The sequence below is a fragment of the Cebidichthys violaceus genome, unplaced genomic scaffold, assembly GCF_023349555.1.
Source record: "Cebidichthys violaceus isolate CVI_PGR_0920_01 unplaced genomic scaffold, fCebVio1.0.p SCAF_3, whole genome shotgun sequence".
NCBI classification, from domain to species: domain Eukaryota; kingdom Metazoa; phylum Chordata; class Actinopteri; order Perciformes; family Stichaeidae; genus Cebidichthys; species Cebidichthys violaceus.
This window is the reverse complement of record NW_027176483.1, coordinates 4,784,778-4,805,899: the sequence shown is the minus strand read 5'-3', so window position 1 is coordinate 4,805,899 and position 21,122 is coordinate 4,784,778. Positions and strand designations below refer to the sequence as shown.

Sequence of the window (21,122 nt, the reverse complement as noted above, 5' to 3'; positions counted from 1 at the left end):
TTCAAATGATTCAGAGTTGTCCCCTTCTATTTTATTTTGCTTGCAAGGGAAAGATGCACCACAGCCACCTCAGTCAGTGTCTGTGGTGAAAAGTTCAACATCGTACAAGATACCAAACCATTTTATGCACACATGAGTTCACGCCCTGGGATAAATCATAGACAAGGAGTAGATGTTCTCGTACCCTGGCTATCGTTCTTATCTAACCACACGCCAAGTGGGTCCCGTAGGTCCCCCATTTGGACGCAGAGTACATCAAAACTTAGAGAGTTTTGTGTTAAAAGTAACTGGCAGAGAACCCACGAAGAACGAATATAATGATGTTATAGTTCTGCAGAAACCTCAGCGTCCTGGGAACAACATGAACTCGGTCACTTCTACATGAGACAAACACATCTCCCATTAGCCAAGCAAACAAATAACAAAATATCATAAATCATACTCGATATGACTGGGACAGACCGGAGAAAACAGCTGCTACACTCCGTTAGCAACGTGCTACCTACGAACATGCAGCATGAAAAAGCACGTCCGCCTGACGGAGATTACGGACATAGTTTCCATTTCTCTCCCCGGTAAACCATCGCAGAGATATTCAGCTTCGAACACAAAAAGTCACACAGCTTTCATCGAATATTCTACTTACTTTTGGTCGAATCTCAGCGAAAAAATGGAATATCTTCGTACTTCCACTGCATGTTTGTCCAGCTGCTGGTGCTCCGTGTGAATCCGTTCGATTCGTGTCTCTCCGACACTCCTCGGATTCTTGGGAGGGTTGGAAGCTCAGCAAATCAGATTTCAGAGCTGGACGTTTTTGAGCTTTATTGGCTAATAGTGCTGTCAATCATCTAGCTTTCAATTCCAGGCAATTCTATTGGCTCCTACGGTTCGAAGGATGTCTCAATGGTGAAAATCGGAGAAGGGGGGGCTGAGATACAGCCCTGAACAGAGAGTCTGAAGCAGTATTTGACCTTAAACTAAACAACTAAAAAGGGCTTAGAAAGAGCTTTAAACACTCAAAAAAGGTCCAATCTTCTGTCTATTGATTCATTGAACATCATGAGTGATACATAGAAGTGATATAGAGTGTTTTTGAATTTAAAAAATACTTTTTTATTCAAATATTGGAATATTTGATCAGTTTTCTAATTTAATATGCTCTATATTTTATAAATGTTTCACTGTATCTATGTATAGCTGTGTATATAGAGCCTATATCAGTTGTTCTAAGAGCCCAGCATATTAAAAGTCTTGGATACCCATACTTTCCAAAAAACAATACCCTAAAAGTGCTGTTTTTCAAGATCGAGCTTTTGAGTTTTCCAAGTTCTGCTGTGTTCCATCCTTATCTTATGTGAACCTGTAACATGTATTCTGATAGTTCCATGATTTTTCTCATCTCAAAAATATATTAAAAAAATATATTTTTTTTTTTATTTTTTTATTTTATTATTTTTTTTATACAATTAATTAGGTATTTCTTATCTTTATTCTAGCTGAGGCCTGCAAATAGGCCTCGGGTGTAAATTAATTAATGGGAATCCGTGATGGTTTTATGGTCTGTCTCAAACTTGTCAGACACTGTGTCTTCACTTCCTCTGTCCAAAGTGGGAGTGTGTGACCAGCCGTGAGAAACAAGACACTGTGTTCATTAAAACTGATTAACTACTTCTATAGGACTGCTGTGTTATGTCATTATTTGTGTTCCTCACCTTACCTTTCAGTTTTACATCTTTTAAAACATTTCATGATATAAGAATATATTTTTTTCCATTACAATATGCTCCTACACACCCCCTATTCACACCTCTACGGACACATGCACTGTCTTGCACTCGTAGAACTTGCCATAACATACCTCCTGAGGAGCCCGAAGCCATTTCTCACACATATCGTAAAACAGGTCTCTGCCTCCAACTTACACAACTGTAACAGCCTTTGAAGCGAGGCACACCTTCGAGAATCTAACCTTGAGCCAGGAGATAACTCCACAACAAATGGATCAAACTGGAGCAATGTCGCTCTGCACTGCCGGAGTGAAACTAACAGGCTGCTGCTCAGTCGACTCCCACACCGGAGGATCAGAGCTCCCATCAACCGGAGATACCACGGACGCGGCCTTTATTAAACCAGTAGACTCTACCTGTGCCGGTAAGCTGCACAAACTAGAAAAACGGTAACTGCACAAACTAGAAAAACTTTGAGATCCCCTTTTTCTTACAGATTTGTTATGTTTGACAATACTTTTTTTTACTGTGAAAACGGCAGGGATATAATTCAGTATAATAATTGATTGACTGTCAGTTCATTCATGTTGTATTGCTATCTTTGTCAAGATCAGTGATTCACATCAAAAGAGTTTTGACTGACGTAATGCAAACTGAAGAATCAATCTGATTCTTGATGGTGTGATTTTCTGTTTTGAAAACGAGTTTGACCCCAACGCTGGACACAGACAGCGTGGTGGTGTAAAAACAATCTTTTATTGCCACAAGGATGAGAATGTGAGACTAATGACTGTGGAGAATGGGAATCTAGGGTCCACAGGGAAGAATTGGAGATGGCAGAGCTGAAGCAGATAACAAGGCATAGCTGGCAGACATTATATTTTTACATTACATTACAGTCATTTAGCAGACGCTTTTATCCAAAGCGACTTACAATAAGTGTATTCAACATAGGTATTCAAGAGAACTACTAGTCACCAGAAGTCATATGTACATTTCCTTTTCCAAACAAACATCTAAGAGCATGAAGCAGAGCATAACTCAGAGCCAAAGTACAGTGCAGAAACAAAAAAAAACAATAAGCAACAAAGTAATACGAATACAATAAGTGCAACAAGCTAGTATGAATACAATAAGTGCTAAGTGGAAGGCTCAGGGTAGCACTTTCTAAAGAGGTGGGTTTTCAGCCTGCGCTGAAAGATGGGCAACGACTCTGCTGTACTGACGTCAGTGGGAAGTTCATTCCACCATTGTGGGGTCAGGACAGAAAACAGCTGTGACCGGGTTGATCGGCCGCAGGGACCTCTGAGCGACGGGGCAACCAATTGCCCTGAGGCAGCAGAGCAAAGGGGTCGGGTGGGGGTGTATGGCTTGATCATGGCCTGGAGATAGGAAGAAGCTGTTCCATTCACTGCCCTGTAGGCTAGCACCAGAGTCTTAAACTGGATGCGAGCTCTTACAGGTAGCCAGTGTAGAGAACGGAGAAAGGAAGTTGTGTGGGAGAACTTGGGGCGATTGAACACCAGGCAAGCTGCAGCTTTCTGGACAAGCTCCAGAGGTCTGATGGCCGACGCCGAGGCTCCGGCAAGTAGAGAGTTGCAGTAGTCCAGGCGGGAGATGAAAAGAACCTGGATGAGAACCTGCGCCGTCTCGTCAGTGAGGAAGGGACGAATCCTCCTGATGTTGTAGAGCAGGAATCTGCAGGAGCGTGTAACGGATGAAATGTTTGCTGAGAAAGACAGTTGGTCATCCAGGGTCACACCCAGGTTCCTCGCAGTCTGAGTTGGCGTCACCACGGTATCATCAATGGTGATGGACAGGTCTTGGTGCGGGCAACCCTTCCCCGGGAGGAACAGTAGCTCAGTTTTGTCCAGGTTGAGCTTGAGGTGGTGTGTCGTCATCCACTTTGAGATGTCAGCCAAGCACGCTGCGATGCGTGTCTCTACTTGGGTGTCACCGGGGGGAAATGACAAGACCAGCTGGGTGTCATCCTAGGGGCGGTAAAAGAAGTCATGCAAGCGAATAACAGAACCCAGAGATGTTGTGTAGAGCTAGAAGAGAAGGGGGCCTAGGACTGAACCTTGTGGAACCCCCGTAGTCAGCATGCGTGGTTCCGACACGGCCCCCCTCCACGTCACCTGGTAGGATTGACCTGTCAGGTAGGATGCAAACAGGGAGAGTGCAGAGCCTGAGATGCCCATCCCCTCGAGGGTAGAGAGGAGAATCTGGTGGTTCACAGTGTCAAACGCCGCAGACAGGTCCAGGAGAATCAGGACAGAGGAGAGAGAGTTAGCTCTCACGGCATGAAGCGACTCTGTCACCACAAGGAGGGCTGTCTCTGTCGAGTGACCCACTTTGAACCCGGATTGGTGGGGGTCCAAGAGGCTGTTCTGGTGGAGATAGGAAGACAGTTGGTTAAAGACAGCACGTTCAAGTGTTTTGGATAGAAAGGGTAGAAGAGTTCTTGACATCAAGAACTCTTCAAGATGTTCTTGACATCAGAGGGGTCAAGCGATGGTTTCTTCAGAAGGGGGGTGACTCTGGCAGTCTTGAAAGCCATGAGAAAGCATCCTGAAGCAAGAGATGTGCTGATGAGGTGGGTGAAGAAAGGAAGGAGTTCGGTCGCAATAGACTGAAGAAGAGGGGAAGGGATCGGGTCAAGGGAGCATGTGATGGGGCTGTTAGATGTAACAAGGTTGAGGACCTCGTTAGGGGAGATGGGAGCCAGATAGGGTAAGATGGGGCATGTAGAGGGGAGGGAGAGCTGTGGGGGAAGGGCTGGACAGGGTAGAGAGGGAGAGGGTGGACAAGGACACTGAGAGAGGGAGGGAGAGAGGGTCTGAGAGAAGGAGGATCTGATATCGTTTACCTTATTGTCAAAGAAGTTGGCGAAATCGCGCCTAATCTCTGCATGAAAATCAAATGTGTCGCAACCAACTGTGTCATACCAACTCATGAAGGCTGTTTTGTCACTGAGACACATCTCATTGTACCCGTACTAGGAGGGATCGGGGTAGTTACTTCTGTAATATTCATTCTCCCTAGTGTTGAATTTGTGGGGGAAATAGCCCTTCTCCAGATCCTCAAAGCCTAAGGCAGCAGGTGTTTTTGACAAGCGCATGGGTAGAAAGCTGAATGACTCAATCCATCGCTGTCGGAATGCATTGTCATACATCAGTATAACCCGACTCCCCCGATTGTCACCAAAGGTGTGATCTTTTGTTTTACAAAGTATTCCAACAGTATGGAATTGTCGAATCCGGACACATTGTGTGCAATGAAGGTATACCCACGGTATTTAGGTTTTCTGTAACGCTTCACAAACGCATCCACACAGTTCAATGTATTGAAACAAAACCTGTTTCCCTCAATGTCCATAGCACATACTAAATTTTCCTCATGCTTGCCATTATGATACCAAGTCTCAAAATCAAACAATATGTAATCCGTTTGCACTTCTTTTTTCTCCAGGGGCTGAATAAAACATTCATGTAAAACATTCATTCATGCAGTTGGAGAGCGATGGCTCTCCAACTGCCTCTCACCACAGTGTGTACAAACAGCGGGTGCGCATTTGTGTGACTTTTTACCAGCCTTGTATGTTTTACCACAATCCTCACAGTATTTCATACCATCACATGAGATGACCCCATGGACTGCTTCTGGAAGCTTGTGCTGGTCAAAACAGTGTTTTGATTTACATATGCATTTACACGTCAAATTCCAGTGTTTGGCCTGTGTGTGTATGGCATTCTTTAAAACAAACATTGCATCATTGTTTACAGTTATGGTAGAGTACGGTTTCATAGGTTTGGTAGCTACACCCATATACACAGGACGCACCGAAAAACCCTGTCTGGTTTTCAATATTTTTTTTAAATAATACAATAAAATTGTATATACTACTTCCACCCTTAGAGGTGACTAGAAGACACTTCTGCTATCAAAAGACTAGGCTTAACAGCTGTTTCCAGCATAGAGACTGGACCACACTTCTTTAACAAGAAGACAAGGCTAAAGCCAGCGAAAGCCAGAAAGACAATAATTCTGAAATCCTAACGATTCAGCCACAGGGTGAGATAAAAAGCTGAAGGCATTTTTCTGACATTTTAGTGGGACACTAAACCCACAAAAATTGGTTGGATTACTGCCGCGAAGAGGTTTAACTAGCCTCATTTGGACTCAATCTTGAATTGTGTCGCTCTCCAATATAAACCCCAGTAGTGAACGGAGGAGTGAGAGACAAATGGGGAGCAGGACACTTGGACTGGAAGAGCAGCCGGAAGGAACGCAGACAGAGTTTACGCGGTGGGTGCGTTCGGACGCATGGCAGGAGAGCGCACAGCCGAGGACAAACTAAACTGTCAATGAACAATAAAAAAAGTGAGAAACCCTATTTGAGGGTGCTGGAGTCATTGTGCTAAGGAAAACCCACACGGTGGTAACGGAGCTTGTTACAGACATCTTGACATATTTTTTGCATACTTCGTTTGCAGTATTATGATTTGAGACATTTCAGGGAACACGGGAAAATCAAAGGAAACACTAGAGAAAATACATATACCGTAAGATTTTCCTTACATTTGCCATATTGTGAAATAATTCTCCATGTGACATCATCACCAGCGATGTCATTTGTTTAATTGTTTTTCAGATAAAGAACATACTTGTTGACGTTAACCAATTAACACTGAGCTGTAGAACACGTGCTATGCTTGTGTCTTTAATTCTTCGTCAAAGGACTTGCCATTGAAAAACAAAACAATCAGATATATGAAATGATGATGTCTTTTGTGCTATTTCTTCTTCGTAATTTTTGTTTATTTTGCTACCCTTTGGTCAAGATATGGAGAACGTGTCCAAAACGTTCCTGGACATTGTGCCCAGTACAGAGGAGAAGATGACAGACCGGGGTCAGTGGGGCAACAAGATTGAGTTTGTTCTGTCAGTGGCTGGAGAAATTATTGGCCTGGGAAATGTCTGGCGTTTCCCCTACCTTTGCTATAAGAACGGAGGAGGTGAGTGCTAGAATTGCTATTCTCTGGCCTGTCCAACACAAAAACTTTTGCATTTAATCATCAGGGTTATTCCACCACAGAAACACAAAGCCTCTAGAAATTCCATCTTTGCATTTGCTTGCAAGTGCGTTGCAGGCAGCAAAGTTCAGCTTCTGAGAGGTGATGACTTTGAATTAGTTTAGCAGGAGATAAATCAATTCCATTGATCAAAGAGGGGCCATGGTTCACTGAAAAAGAGCCAGTGGTTGCCAATTAGCTGATGTTTGAGAGATCAGTGACGAAGAATAAAATCTGGTAAACAATATAATCTTCTATCTTTATTGTCCCATAGGAAGTAAAATCGTTTGATTCTCTAGATGGACAATATCAGATTTATTCTACCAACATGATATCTGCATGACTTTGTATCATGACCATAGAAGGTTTTAAATTCCAACAATTTGCAGTGGCCTCTCCTACCCTACATTGCTTGGGAGCACATTGGTGGGTTAACTGTTCCTTTTAATCTGTGTGCGTATACAGGCGCCTTCTTCATCCCATACCTTATCTTCCTGTTTGCTTGTGGGATCCCGGTCTTCTTCCTGGAGATGTCTCTGGGTCAGTACACCAGTGAGGGAGGCATCACTTGCTGGAGGAAAATCTGCCCCTTGTTTGAAGGTAATCTAACTATTTTCTTAACAATATAAGTTAGTGGATGTTAAAAACACTCTACAGCACCAAGTGGATCAAACAAGACATGCGTCTCATTCTGAAACGATTACAAACAATGAGGTGCTTGTGCTCCGCATGTGATGCATGCAAAGATGCATGAAGACAAACCAGTGACATATTCTCAATAGGAGCAACCATGTGGGATGACTCTCTTTGTTTATGTGCATATATCTTTTTGTTCACATTACGTGCATTATATATGTGACTTTGTGTGCGTCTGTGTCTGCACTCGTGTGTCAAACAACCAGTGTGAACGCCATACACATGTGGACACATGAATGCAGTTGTTACAGCTGTCAAGCAACCAACACGGGCTAACATTGTTTTTTTTTCTTCTTTCAAATGAGTCTCCAATCTGCCATAATCATGACCCACACAGGATTACAGTCGGTAAATTGTCGAGTCAGACGTGCAATCGTGTGTTGGAAGAAGAGTTCTACCAAAAAAATGTAGCCTAGTGCAATTTAAGCTGCGTCTAATTTATTGTACTCTGATGCAGTCTTTTGAAAAGGCAGCAGCGGTGACCTAAAGATGGGTATAATCAAGCTGTTTACAAGGTTAAACTGTGCCTCTGTCTATAGTAAATGGATCTATCAGGGAGCTCTTGTCAAAGTAATTTCTGTGAGTCATTTGAGAGAAACTACAGTAATTACGTTCACGTGATTACTGATTAATTTGAATTAGTGGCGTTCTCAGACTACTGTCAAATGCAACATTGTGCACACAGTGAATGCAGGTTGGCTAGTTAAAATGGCTTTAAATTTCCCCTTTTTTCCCCAAAACATTTACAGTTCAGTCATAAACTTGATGTTTTTGTTCCAGGAGTGGGTTATGCCACCCAGGTGATTGCTGGCCTGTTTAACATCTACTACATTGTTTTGTTGGCCTGGGCTATCTTCTATCTGTCCAACTGCTTCACCTGGGATCTGCCCTGGGCCTCCTGCAACAACACCTGGAACACAGGTGAGCCACAGGACCAAATGCCAAAAAACAATGTGTGCTTCTGCTAGACATCTATACTCTTGTGTGTATTAATTAACCAGGTGTAGCCAGGTCTCCATCATGTCATGCTTGTGGAGATCTGAATAAAACATTTTAGCTACACGTGGACGGCAACAGTAGTCGGTCCAACACATTTGGCTGGACTAAAATATCTCAACTATTTGAATTGCCGTGAAAGACATTCATGGTCCACAGTGGATGAATCATTGTGACTTTGGGGATTCCTTGTCTTTTCCTATTGTGCCATTATGAAGTTGACATTTTGGAGTTTGAGTAAAATGTCGTGACAACTATTAGATTTTAATTTGTCCAATACTTTACTGGTTTATGATGAAATACCGAAAGAAAACTACTCCCATTAACTCCAGCAGAACTTTGTGAAGTGCTAAATAGCACGTTAGAATGTTAACACCAAGCACTTAAATGCTAAATATGTTACACGCTATAAACATCTGCATGTTTGCATTGAACAACTATGGCTATCGACTTTTAGTTTTGTTTATTTTAAAACAATTACAAATATTATTTTTTTCGGGTGTTCCCTTTCAACATTTCATTCATTTACAGTTGCATTTTATCTTAAGGTAGTGAATGTTCCTGCACCATTTCACTTCTCCGTCTCAGTGGTGGCATTGTTTCACTTTCCTGTGTGTAACTTGGATACCTCAGAGAAAGTTTGGATTTCTTCACAGGATTGAACGTCTTTCTGTCTTTTCTTTCATTCAAGATTCTTGTATGGCATTTCAGAGGGGGAATAGCTCCATCAATCGCCATGAGAACACCACCTCTCCTGTCATTGAGTTCTGGGAGTAAGTGCCTTTTTGTTTGGCCTTGTCCTCAAATGGCCTTATAGGCGCCAACAAGCTCAAAAAACTTGAATCTTGTTTTCCATCCATTTAAAAAAATGTGTGATTGTTGGACCGGATACAACTTTTGCTACTGGTTCTGAAACGTTTCGCTCCAAGCTCTTTTGAATTTTGTATAGACTCTTAGCTTCCAGATAAAAATATTTTGTTTGTCTTATTTGTGTGCGATCCCCAGGCGAAGAGTGCTGAGAATTTCCTCAGGCATTGATCACATTGGCTCTCTGAATGGGGACCTGGTTATCTGTCTGGCCGTTGCGTGGGTCATTTGCTACTTCTGCATCTGGAAGGGCGTCAAGTCTACTGGCAAGGTGACACCTCTCCCCCACTCATGACAGACAAATATTCACTCAACACTATAAAAAGAGAATATTGGAAGATAGTTTTCTGGAGCATTCCTTATTTAAAACACTTGTTTTGCTCTGATTTCCTTCAATATGTGCTCGCTGTGTGGTTAGGTCCTTCCCAACACTTGCAGGAAGTGTTGCATTGTTTACAGTAGCAGATGGAATAAAACTTGCATGAACTGAGCAGCTAGCTCAAAAAGTGTCAATGCACATAAATTGCCACCTGAACCTCAAACCTCATCGACTGAAAATCTAGAACACCAAACATACTGTACATAAATTGTGCAGAACCCTTTGAGACATTGTCACCAATTTTACACGATATAACATTTCACGTTTTAGCCTAAACACTATTGGAGAAGGAAGAACGTCTCATTGTTATAAGTCTTGTAAATGTATCTCTGATTAAAAATTGCTGCTATTCCCCTGCAGGTGGTTTACTTCACAGCCACCTTCCCTTACGTTATGCTGGTGATCCTGCTGATCCGAGGGGTCACCCTGCCAGGAGCTTCCACTGGAATCCACTACTACCTCTACCCCGACCTGCAACGGCTGTCTGACCCACAGGTATGCTGCAAATGCACTTGCTGTCAGACGCGAACATTCACAGAAACAAAAACACCGACACATGCAGACTCAACTGTAAGACACAATGATGTCATCTCTACCAGCATGTCAATATTGTTAATTATTTGTAATAATATTAAAACTGGTACAGTGTTGCCTGGGATATCCAGCCCTACAGATTAATTACACAAACGTGCTGAGGTGATAATACTCACTCACATTGACAGGTATTTTCAGCACATTTTTAAGAACTAGTTACTAAAAGTGTTTTGAGGAATGCCAAACCAACACATCCTCCTAGCTCCCTGAAGCTTATGCCATCTCTGCGATTTTATTGAGAAATTAACCGATAACTTCTGCTCACCTAGCAAAACAGTGGCAGCAGGATGATGGAGATATGGAGGCTGAGGCTGAGCAGTGACCTAAAAGTTGCTGGTTAAATCAGGAATATGTGGAGGATGTTGCTATAAATTGGAATGATGGTGATTAGTTGTGCACAAGTTTGGCAGATTAGGCATTGAAAGCTTTTTATTTAGCACATATTCCACAGCATTTGAGTTGGCATTTAATTGCTTGAAAGTGTGTTTCCATCTTGTCTGGATGTGATTGATCAGAAACGTTACACTGTCAATAAATAGCTTGCAAAGCCAAGGACAGCTGAGAAAAGTAAAACCAGCAAAAAAACACCACAACAACCAAGCCTACAACTTCAAAACAGATTTGCTCCATTGTCACAGGATCCTAAATCTCCATCTGATGACCTGGATAAGCAGCTACAGGGAAAGCTAATGACTGGCCCGGAGACTCTGATTATTGATGACTATGCTGTAAAAGATGTCAGAACGATGTGCAGCAAGAATACCAAAATACTCTGCTTTCCGAAAGATACGGTCTCTAACATGAGAGACAAAATCCTGGACATCATGGCTGACCATCCCACAGTGAAAAACATCATCGTGCATACAGGAAGCTGTGATATTGTGAAACAACAGTCTGAAGTTCTGAAGCGAGACTTTATTGATCTGTTAAACACAGTCAGCTCTGTCAAGGCTGAGGTGTTTATCAGTGGCCCTCTTCCACCAGTCAGAGGAGGAGATGAAGGATTCATCAGGCTGTTTGCACTGAACAAATGGCTGTCAACTGCATGTACTGACCATTCAGTACATTTTATCAACAATTTCTACATTTGTTGGGAGCGCAGGCATCTTTTTAAGGCACATAGAGTTTGCCTGAGCAAGTCAGGGGTAAAACTGTTTACCTCTAACCTATTTTTCTTCCTGTGTCACCCGTCTGTTCCCACTGCCAAGGACCAGAGACAAGAGGAATCTAAACAAGAGATAACCACACAGCATCGCCGTAGAGACCTTACAGGAAGGATGCCCCCGCCTAACGAGAGCCAAGAGGAGGAGTCTCCAACCTCATCATCAGGCACCGCCTCTGATCTCCCACTTTCCCCACCCTTCCGAGAGGAGGAGTCTTTACCTCCCTCCCCAGCACCTACCTCCACCCCCCAGACTCCATCCAGGTCTCTTTCCTCTCTCACACTCTCCCCATCCTCCCCCCACCTGGAGTTCACTGACCACATGAAAGAGCTGGTCATTGCTGGAACCAAACACACTCCTCGCCCCACTCTTCGACGTACAGTTCCAGCCCCACCCCTGCAACTGACTCTAAATCCAGTTTTGACACAATTGGCGAAGGTAAAGCGCCGTGCCCCTCTCCCACCTCCACTACTGTCTCCCCTACATGATAAAGGCAATAATTGATATCTTCTGGGTTCAGGCTACAAGGCTAATGACACCAATGATTCTCTTCAGGAAAAGTTGGGGCCCTGTATGCAGCTAGCCTTCTCAATTCCTGTCCTGATAGTTTATAGAAAAAGACAGGTGAGGCTGCGAGGAAACAATAGTAAACCTGCAAACTTAACATTCATTCCTCGTCAGCCTGTCCAAATAAATTGGGCTGGTGGAGTCGGTGCCTTGGGAATACCTGCCTTTGTGTAGTGTTGTGTCCAGAGCTTGTGTTGTTGGTTGACATATATACTAGAAGAAGTATTATCTTGAATGATGAAGGCAAGCCTATTTAGATATTCATCCTCATTGTGATTGCGCTCATAGGGTGTATAGACATTCAGGATAATGAATTCCTTGTCATCATGACTAAACTGTATTGCAATTCACCAGTCAACACCAAGCCTGACCACATTTATTAATGAGTCAAGCTTCTTATTCCAGAAAATAGCCACACCCCCTGGTATCCTTCCTCTGACTAGTCCCCTGCCGAGGTCAGTTGTAGACTCCCCAGCATCATGGAAGTTATCATTGAAAGAGTTCAGTTTTTCCAAGTCTTGCTTTAGTAAGAATGTCTCTTGTAAATAATACTATGTCACAATTCTCCAAAAGGTTGTCAACAACCATGTGGCGAGCTTTATCCCCCACGCTCTGGCCCACACACAGGCCACGACAAAGCCCGGATAAACATTTAGCAAGGCAAGTGAGTGCCCATAGCACCAGCAGGCACACTTATTCCCCCCACAGCAAGTGCATGGTTGGACCCGATCACTCCTGCCCTACGGGGCTCAAAATAGCGTCGGACAAATGCCCCTTCTGGCCAGAGCTCCGGAATGTACATTTCATCAAACTCATTGCATTCAGCAGATACTTTAAATGAGCTGAATCTTCTGTGGACAGTGTCGATCTTTTGACAGTTGACCTCACAGCCTAGTTTTTCCTTAAGATACACAGATAAAGTTTCAGCGTCAAGATCTGGTGAGAACCTGGTAGCAAAGACACTCACCAGCTTGGTCTTGACCGTTCGGATGGTGCCCACAGCTCCGGTCCCAACAACAGGCTTAACATTGCTAGATTGTTTTTAAAAAGGGGTCAGATTGTGTAAGTGGAGATAACTTTTTCATTATGAGTACATGGGAGGCTGTGTGAGGAGGGCAGTCTCAGACATTTGATGTAATATTATTTTGGTGGTGAATATCTTTTTATATTGCTAATGAAATGCTGCTTGTCAATACGCAGACTGGTGAGATACATCTTCCACACTTCAGAGTGAACCAAGTCTTCTAGGAGTGTTAGCCATACATCTCTTTGTATTGGTAATCGGTTGTAAATATGCAGACTAGAATGATATAGAAAATGTGGTAACAATGTGGTAACTGGTTATACTTTGATTGTTGTCACAATTAGCCGACGGTTGTGTTTGAACTCCATACTATGATTATTCTGGTTATATAGTAAACTGGTATTATCGGTCCTATTCTGTCCTAAGGTATGGATGGATGCTGGAACTCAGATCTTCTTCTCCTATGCCATCTGCGTGGGTTGCATCACCGCCCTGGGAAGCTACAACAAATACAACAACAACTGCTACAAGTGAGGACTGACATGATGATGCACTAGGCATTGGGATCAACTGCACAACACTACCTTTCTAATCTGTTTTAAATTACAGTACAATGCAACCTGTTCAACCTCACGCTACCATAATTGTTGACATTTTATCTTTATAGAACAGGAATCAAATCTGAAGTACAGACTATATTGGGTTTTCTCAACACACAGTTCCTAATCATTACATTCCCCTCTCTGTGTTATTTCTAGGGATTGCCTGTCCCTTTGTTTCCTGAACAGTGCTACAAGTTTTTTTGCAGGATTTGCCATCTTCTCCATCCTGGGCTTCATGTCCTACGAACAGAACGTGCCCATCTCAGAAGTGGCTGCATCTGGTTGGTTTTTCCTGCCATTATATTAATTAATATACATATCCTATTCAGCCCGACGGACCCAAATTTGGGTCCACTGTAGCATTTACCGTCAAAAAAGTCCATTTATGCATGTGTACAATTTATGAATATGAATATTTTATATTCCAAAAAAAATTAAAAATCTGGGTAAAACAAACAATCGAAGACATTTTTACAAACTCCAAACACCATTCTACACAACTATTATACGCAAATAAAAGATTTATCACAATATCACGTATTTCTAGCCATAACTCGCTCTTCTCAGAGTTAGCATAACAAAGCTAACGGTTAGCATAGACAACCGAGATAGCAAAAAGCAAGAGCATTCGACACAGATTCCAGAACTACCATCAGAATGTCTCTCAAGTAAACCCTCACAAGGCTGTGATCAAACAAACACCAGAAACACAATGCACAATATCCTTCAAAATCATCCAAAGCTCCTTACCTTTTTGTTGTTCTGCTGTAAATCTCCGCTTAATTCCATCAACAATATTTCTACGTATTTCCGGTGCGTCTCTGAAATGTCCCCGTGTAGAAACAAGGGTCTGTCTAACAAGGCGCCGTGGGGGAAAGGATTCGATTTTCAGCAACTTTACGCACGTTTCAGGCGACGCGCCACAGATTTAATCCTTATTGGCTTACATTTCTGTCATTCAAAATCATGATGAGTCTGTTCAATAGCCAGGACTCAGACGCTTCTAAGGAGGGTCCATTGACTGAAATCGACCAACCATAGGCTGAGCTAGGAGACATAGACTGGAAACCAGATGAGAAAATCCCATGGATGACAGACATAAACAGGCTCAGAGAGGATCCAGGCTCTCTAAATGATGCCAAACTGCTGCATATGAACATGATATTCATGTTCATGTTCTGTTATTATAGAACATGATCCTTTTAATGTCATGAATATTTATATGTAGTTAGTCAATTACCGTAACTTAATTTAAAGAAAGCCCATCTTTTTTTCCAACAAGTTTTCTTTCATACTGATTTTATGAATTTACTTCATACTATATATGTCCATAGCTGTTTCCAGACACTTGTTTACGTTGGGAGGTTCCAATTTTTTTCAAACTCTTATCTGAGTGCTGTCATTCTCACAATCCCAAAAAAATACAATTGCTCCTTTTTGTAGGCTTTCCCAGAAGTGTACTGTTTGTAACCCTGCTTTCACATGAAGAAATATTTTCTTTTTTTAACAGTGTTGTTAGGTATGCTGTCCTTGGAGAGACTACCTGAAACATGTTCTTCTATTTCTGTTGAATTACTTTGGTTGAATTATTTTATAAAACTTAATATGAGTCAGAACAGATGTATGCAAAGCTCCCGCTTGAATTAATGGATTTCCTTCAGCCTCTCAATGGTTTTAATGTTATTGTTTTTACAGCATGCACGTGAGCGAGGGTGACCAATAAGGGTAACTTTGATGAGAAAATGACATTTAAACTCTATCCGACTCAGGTCCAGGTTTGGCCTTCATAGCCTATCCTCGGGCTGTGTCCATGATGCCTCTCTCCCCTCTATGGGCCTGCTGCTTCTTCATCATGATTGTCTTTCTGGGACTGGACAGTCAAGTGAGACCAACATATGCCCCAGACACACACACACACACACACACACACACACACACACACACACACATACACACAACAGAGATGACAGAGAAAGAGAAATTTCAATATCACACTGATACACATAGTTTTTAAAAAGCACCATGAATTATTTATCAAGCGTATACGTGAACAGATCCGCTGAAAATGTTTTGTTTGCTTGTTAGTTTTTTGGATAGCTCAGCAGCACACATGCACAAACAATCATGCATATACTCTTATATGCAAATGTCTCATAGTTCTTTCTTTGATCAGTTTGTGTGTGTGGAGAGCCTGGTGACAGCCATGGTGGACATGTATCCCTCCACCTTCCGGCGCAAAAACCGCAGGGAGCTCTTCATCCTGGTGGTGGCTGTGGTGTCCTTCCTCTTGGGGCTCATCATGCTGACAGAGGTTGGTCTCAGTGATCTCACTTCATGATGTTTTTACAGATTAAGAGAAGGAGGATATCTACACCCCTGGTTTATGTGCAGAATCTTTTCACTCCTTTTTCAACATAACTTTGAACTCATATTGACGATACCTAACAATCAGCTATAGGAATATAAAGAGCTACTACCTCTTAATTATACTCTGCAGAATTGTCTTCAAGTATACAAAATGAATAAGTGGCTTTAATAATATGTCAAATTTGAGTTTTTCCTCATAATTTGACAGCCTGGAGGTTTTCTTTTGCTAGTTATAGGGTTATAAACCCAGGTCTGTCTCCACAGGGCGGCATGTACATCTTCCAGCTCTTTGACTACTATGCAGCCAGTGGGATGTGCCTGCTCTTCGTGGCTGTTTTTGAGACTGTTTGCATCGCTTGGGTTTATGGTGAGTTTTGTTAGGCAGGCTATTTGAGAAGGCATGAAGGAGGTATTTATTAAGACAAAGGCTTTATTCTCACAAGGCACTATTCATCCCAGTGCACACTGCCCCCTACATTCAGCCAATCACTAAGAATTAACACATTCCAGCCAAAGAGTGTTTCGAGTCTTAGTTGGTATATTTAGGGAATAAAGTCAGTAATATGAAACTAGCCTATTAAAGCAGTTCTCATCTTTCTGTCAGTCAATGCTATTATGAATATGTTTCTTTTGTCAACAGTCTTGACACACATTATTGATATGTTTCCACTGCATTTTCCCTCATCTCTCCCTGATTACAGGTGCCGACCGTTTCTATGATAACATAGAGGACATGATTGGCTACCGCCCCAGCCCAATCCTCAAATACTGCTGGCTGTACTTCACCCCTGCAACATGCTTGGTGGGTCTCACATTCATTGTCAACATGCACGCTTTCACACTGTACTCTCCTGAAACAAGAGCAGCCTCTGCTGGCCAACAGTGAAAATACAATGATAATTTTTTATGGTTAAGGTTAAAGGTTTTTATCAAGTTTTGACTTTAAGTATTTACTTGTTTTTCAAATATCAGGTATGTCGTATAGGCAACGTCCATCAATACAGAATCATGAAATATCTTTGTCTGTTTTAGGGAACCTTTGCTTTTGCCTTGATCAAGTACTCACCTCTGAAGTACAACAATGAATACGTATACCCATGGTGGGGCAATGGGATAGGCTGGATCCTGGCCCTGTCCTCCATGCTGTGTATTCCTCTCTGGATAGCAGTGAAACTGTACTACACCCCGGGAACATTGAGAGAGGTAAGTTTTACCAAAAAAAATTAAATAAATAACTTTAAAAGTGCTAATGAATGACTGGCTCTGCTTCTGTCGCTTCAGAAGAACAAAACATGAAAAAATAGCAGTCCACATGATGACAGAAACTTGGGAAATGCATTGTGTTAAAGCTGCTCTCATCACTGTGTTTGTATTAGCACTGAATCACACGATTATGTGAAAGAGATCGCTCTCATCTAACAAACTCAGAGACTTAACACCAGTAAAGTGTTAAGTCTTCTTTCTGCTCATTGATTTGGTTTCACAACCTTACTGTTTGATTCAGTCTCATCACACTCATTGACCTTGCATCCAGCAGGTAGCTGTTTTCAAAGCTCTGATAAACCCACCGTACACTACCCACCCAGCGACAAATGGCAAACAAATTTAGTAACTAGCTGAACACAGTGAAGCATTTAGCAGCTAAAGAGCAAGTTTTCTTCCAATGAATACATTTTTCGTTCACAGCGCCTCGTTATCTTGACCACACCTTCCCTCGATTTACCGAAGACGAAGAAGGAACGGGAGAAGCTGCTGGCCGTCGTTGAGGCCGACGGTGACAGCCTCCATCAGAAGTCGCCTCCGTCTAAGGACGGCTACTTCCCCGTTGATGAAAAGGAGTCTCACTGCTAGAGAGCTTGAGGGTTGGAATCAGAGCTCCGGCCCTGTTCCAACTCCCTCCGCAATACTTCACCAGACAAGGTGACAAAACAGGCACGGTGCAGACTTTAGGAGTCACCCGACCTGTAACTGCTTATCTGCTGCTTTCTGAGCTTTCTCTTAAGTACACTGCCTCCAGTATGACGGCATCAGGATTGCTACTTAGAGAGTTACATCAGTTGGTTACCATCTCATTTGCCAGTGGCAGAGTCACATATACACTTGAAACTAAAATGTGTCCATTGTTGTAACACAGTGGCTAGGAATTTACTTTTGATCGTGTATGCTTTCTAAGGAAGCATTTTTCTTTTCTCTTATGGACATCTCTAATGTTCAGTTAGTATGACATGACATTCCAGTTTATAGATTCTAACAGCTATCTGATGCGGACGGAGCACAAGAGGTGTCACATGAATAAAAGCTGTGCGTTTGAATGCAAAGCGTAATTCCATCAATCGATCCAAGTTATCATCTCAGGATGTACGATTTTCTAAAGAACACAAATCATACAAAACCATACTAATAACCAATGCTTCACAATTCAATAATTGATTTTTAATGTATATTTAGCTGAACTGACCACAACTCGGCTCAAGTAAGCTTTGCTCTTTCTTTTCAGATTAATGTTATAATGCTCATTTATTCAATGTGTATTTCTTTTGCTGAACATTGCAGAGTGGCATGAATATGTCACATGCTTTTGTTCTGTGTTCTGATTATTGACATGATTTTAATTTAGTTGGGTTTTGCCTTATTTCTAATGCATTGAAATGTATGGAATTAAAATGTTAAGTGCCTGAAGGAGACAGTTGTGTCCTTTAGATAATATGAGCAGGGCAGGCTAGTTGATCTCTCTTTCTGCTGTATAATAATGAACTTCAGCATGGGTTTCTTTACATGTTTGAATGTATATATGGTCCGTTATTGCTGATAGGGAATACTTTTACAACTTTTAACTTTCTTATGCTATAATTATTTTTCATGGCTGAATAAAAATACTTTCATTTAAAATATGTATGCGTGTTTATATGTTCATGATTGTGGAGCATTAAACAGTAATGTAAAATAGTAAAATACATTATCTTTTGGGCAGTTGCAGTTTAATTGACTAACACAAACTAGTCTATTTCTTTGATCCTTAATTTTGTTAGAAAACAAGTATTTTGAAAATATGACAAGTGTTAAGCGTTGCTAAATTTGCGTAATGTATGTTCCATAATTAGATTTTAACATTGTGAGTGATCTTGGTAAAATATGTGTAACTGTAAATACTAGACAATACAATGTAGTATATGTCTGGACTCCACCAATCCAATAACATGCTATATATGTATTGTATTGCTTTTTTATTGCCTTAACATTAGAAAATATCTAAACTTGTTAGTTATGATATACCCTATTAAATAATCTCTGATAACATTTAACTTTAATATATTTGCCATGCAGTTTCACAGAAAATGATTGTGTGAATCCTATAATCCTCCAAGGTCCATCACACTAGGTATAAATAAACTGAGACATCTGTCACTTCAATTTAAGTTTGAATTTCATATCATTTCCTGTCTGTGGAATGCATAAAGGACTATTTTTTTTACAACATAAAAATCCAAAGGGTGTACTTATGTGGATAATTCACTTCCCTGTCCCTCACACCTTCAAATCAGCAGACTCTTGGTTCATTACTACGGAAGACAAGAATGGCCATTTTATCACTTATTTTTTGATGCTGTTGTCTCAAGATCACACGTTAATTCATCTCATTAAAACAGGCGTTGATATTTCGAGATCACAAGATAACTAACTTGGGATCATGAGATAAAAAAGTTCTTTCTTTCATGATAAATGTTTACCTAGACACAAAAATATGAATGGCTTGTACAAGATGTTATTTAAAGTCAGTGACGCTGGGAAAATGACTTACTCTGTCCATTTCTGGAGAAATGACAGCATAAGGAAACGTTGCAACATTCTTCATTACTCAATTTAAAGCAGCCAACTAATCTGAAACTAACTTCACTTCCTCTATATTGTATGACAAGTGTTGCTACTCTGTTGTCGCTACTCTTACCAGTGCTGTTGTTTTCCCTTTCATCACAAATCAAAAGGACGTAAGGAGGTGTGGAAGTCTCTGCTGCAATTCTCTGAGGACAAGAGCTGATTCGTCAGCAAGACAATACAGAACTCCACCATCCTAGAAAACAAAAAGCAATGGGTGGGACACTTCTTGTCAAATGAGCAGCTCCTATGAGTTGAAGGCCGTTAACAGACTGAACTGCTTTTAGATCACAAAGGAAAAGAATGATGAACACTTTTTGAATGTGGTGAAAATAGCACAGAAATCTAAGCTACGACAAAAGGAGAATCAGGAACCAGTCAGAGTTTGAACTACATGTATATGTTGTCACTATTCTATATTTTTTAGATCCAAGTTTGTCAAATTAATGTCTGAGATTTGATTATCAGTTATATAATTAATAGGTAGTGATTTACTTAAGTGAAAGGAATAATACCAGAGAAGTACCACATAACAACAACCATACTTAAACTATCAAAAGCAATCATGCAAAAAAATGGCCAGTCAGTATTGTATAATTATTATTGGATTAATATGCTGCTGCATAAACATGTAAGCTGCATTGTAATGTTGTATGTGGCTGGTTGCGCTGTAGCTGATTTTAGATACTCTGTATACTGTTGGGAAGTTTAACCTTAATGATAAATCATATTCCATAAACCAGTATTGTGTTTTGGATGAAAAATCGTAATCTGCACCAAAACACAGTAACTACAGCAGCTGACAGATTGATGGAGTGAAGGAAAACACAATATTTCCTCTGAAATGTAAAAGTAAAGAAGCAGACAAAATGATTGAAATGCTCAAGTAGCAGGCCTACCTACACATCAAAATGATGCTTATGTACAGGAGGTACTTGTTGCATCGCTGTATAATTTATACAGTAAAATCATTTTAAAATGCAGCTGTGTCTAAAAAGCATTGATGTCACGTCATTCGTGGCCTTTAGGCGGTGCATGTCGACATGTAACTCGCAGAAGCGCCCAGAACACGGCTCATCGTTGTCTGTCTGTATCACGCTCTCTCCAGCAGGGGTCGCTGTGGTCATTATTCTGAATCGGTCACTGTTTACGGAAGTTCAAGTGACGTGTCACTGTCCACTGAAGCATTGTG

The 21,122-nt window shown here is 41.4% G+C and overlaps 1 protein-coding gene across 2 annotated transcripts; it reads left to right on the top strand.

Moving 5' to 3' along the window:
* The first annotated feature begins 2,022 nt into the window (after positions 1-2,022).
* LOC137881751 (sodium- and chloride-dependent GABA transporter 2-like) lies at positions 2,023-17,913 on the top strand. 2 transcript variants are annotated; one of them, XM_068723836.1, is made up of 15 exons: positions 2,023-2,151; positions 6,572-6,745; positions 7,268-7,402; positions 8,279-8,419; positions 9,186-9,267; positions 9,500-9,632; positions 10,101-10,235; positions 13,515-13,618; positions 13,847-13,971; positions 15,460-15,572; positions 15,864-16,001; positions 16,322-16,424; positions 16,759-16,859; positions 17,090-17,260; positions 17,744-17,913. In XM_068723836.1, the coding sequence occupies exons 2-15, from the start codon at positions 6,574-6,576 to the stop codon at positions 17,906-17,908; spliced, it is 1,818 nt and encodes a 605-aa protein (XP_068579937.1). In that variant the 5' UTR covers positions 2,023-2,151; positions 6,572-6,573; the 3' UTR covers positions 17,909-17,913. The 2 variants fall into 2 exon arrangements, with proteins under 2 accessions (XP_068579937.1, XP_068579938.1); XM_068723837.1 differs by having other exon boundaries at positions 2,023-2,176.
* The last annotated feature ends 3,209 nt before the right edge of the window (positions 17,914-21,122 follow it).

Coding starts and splice junctions, on each gene's coding strand:
- LOC137881751 (XM_068723836.1), top strand. CDS start 6,574: ATGGAGAACGTGTCCAAAACGTTCCTGGACATTGTGCCCAGTACAGAG. Junction 7,403..8,278: donor AATCTGCCCCTTGTTTGAAG/GTAATCTAACTA, acceptor TTTTTGTTCCAG/GAGTGGGTTATGCCACCCAG. Junction 9,268..9,499: donor CCTGTCATTGAGTTCTGGGA/GTAAGTGCCTTT, acceptor TGCGATCCCCAG/GCGAAGAGTGCTGAGAATTT.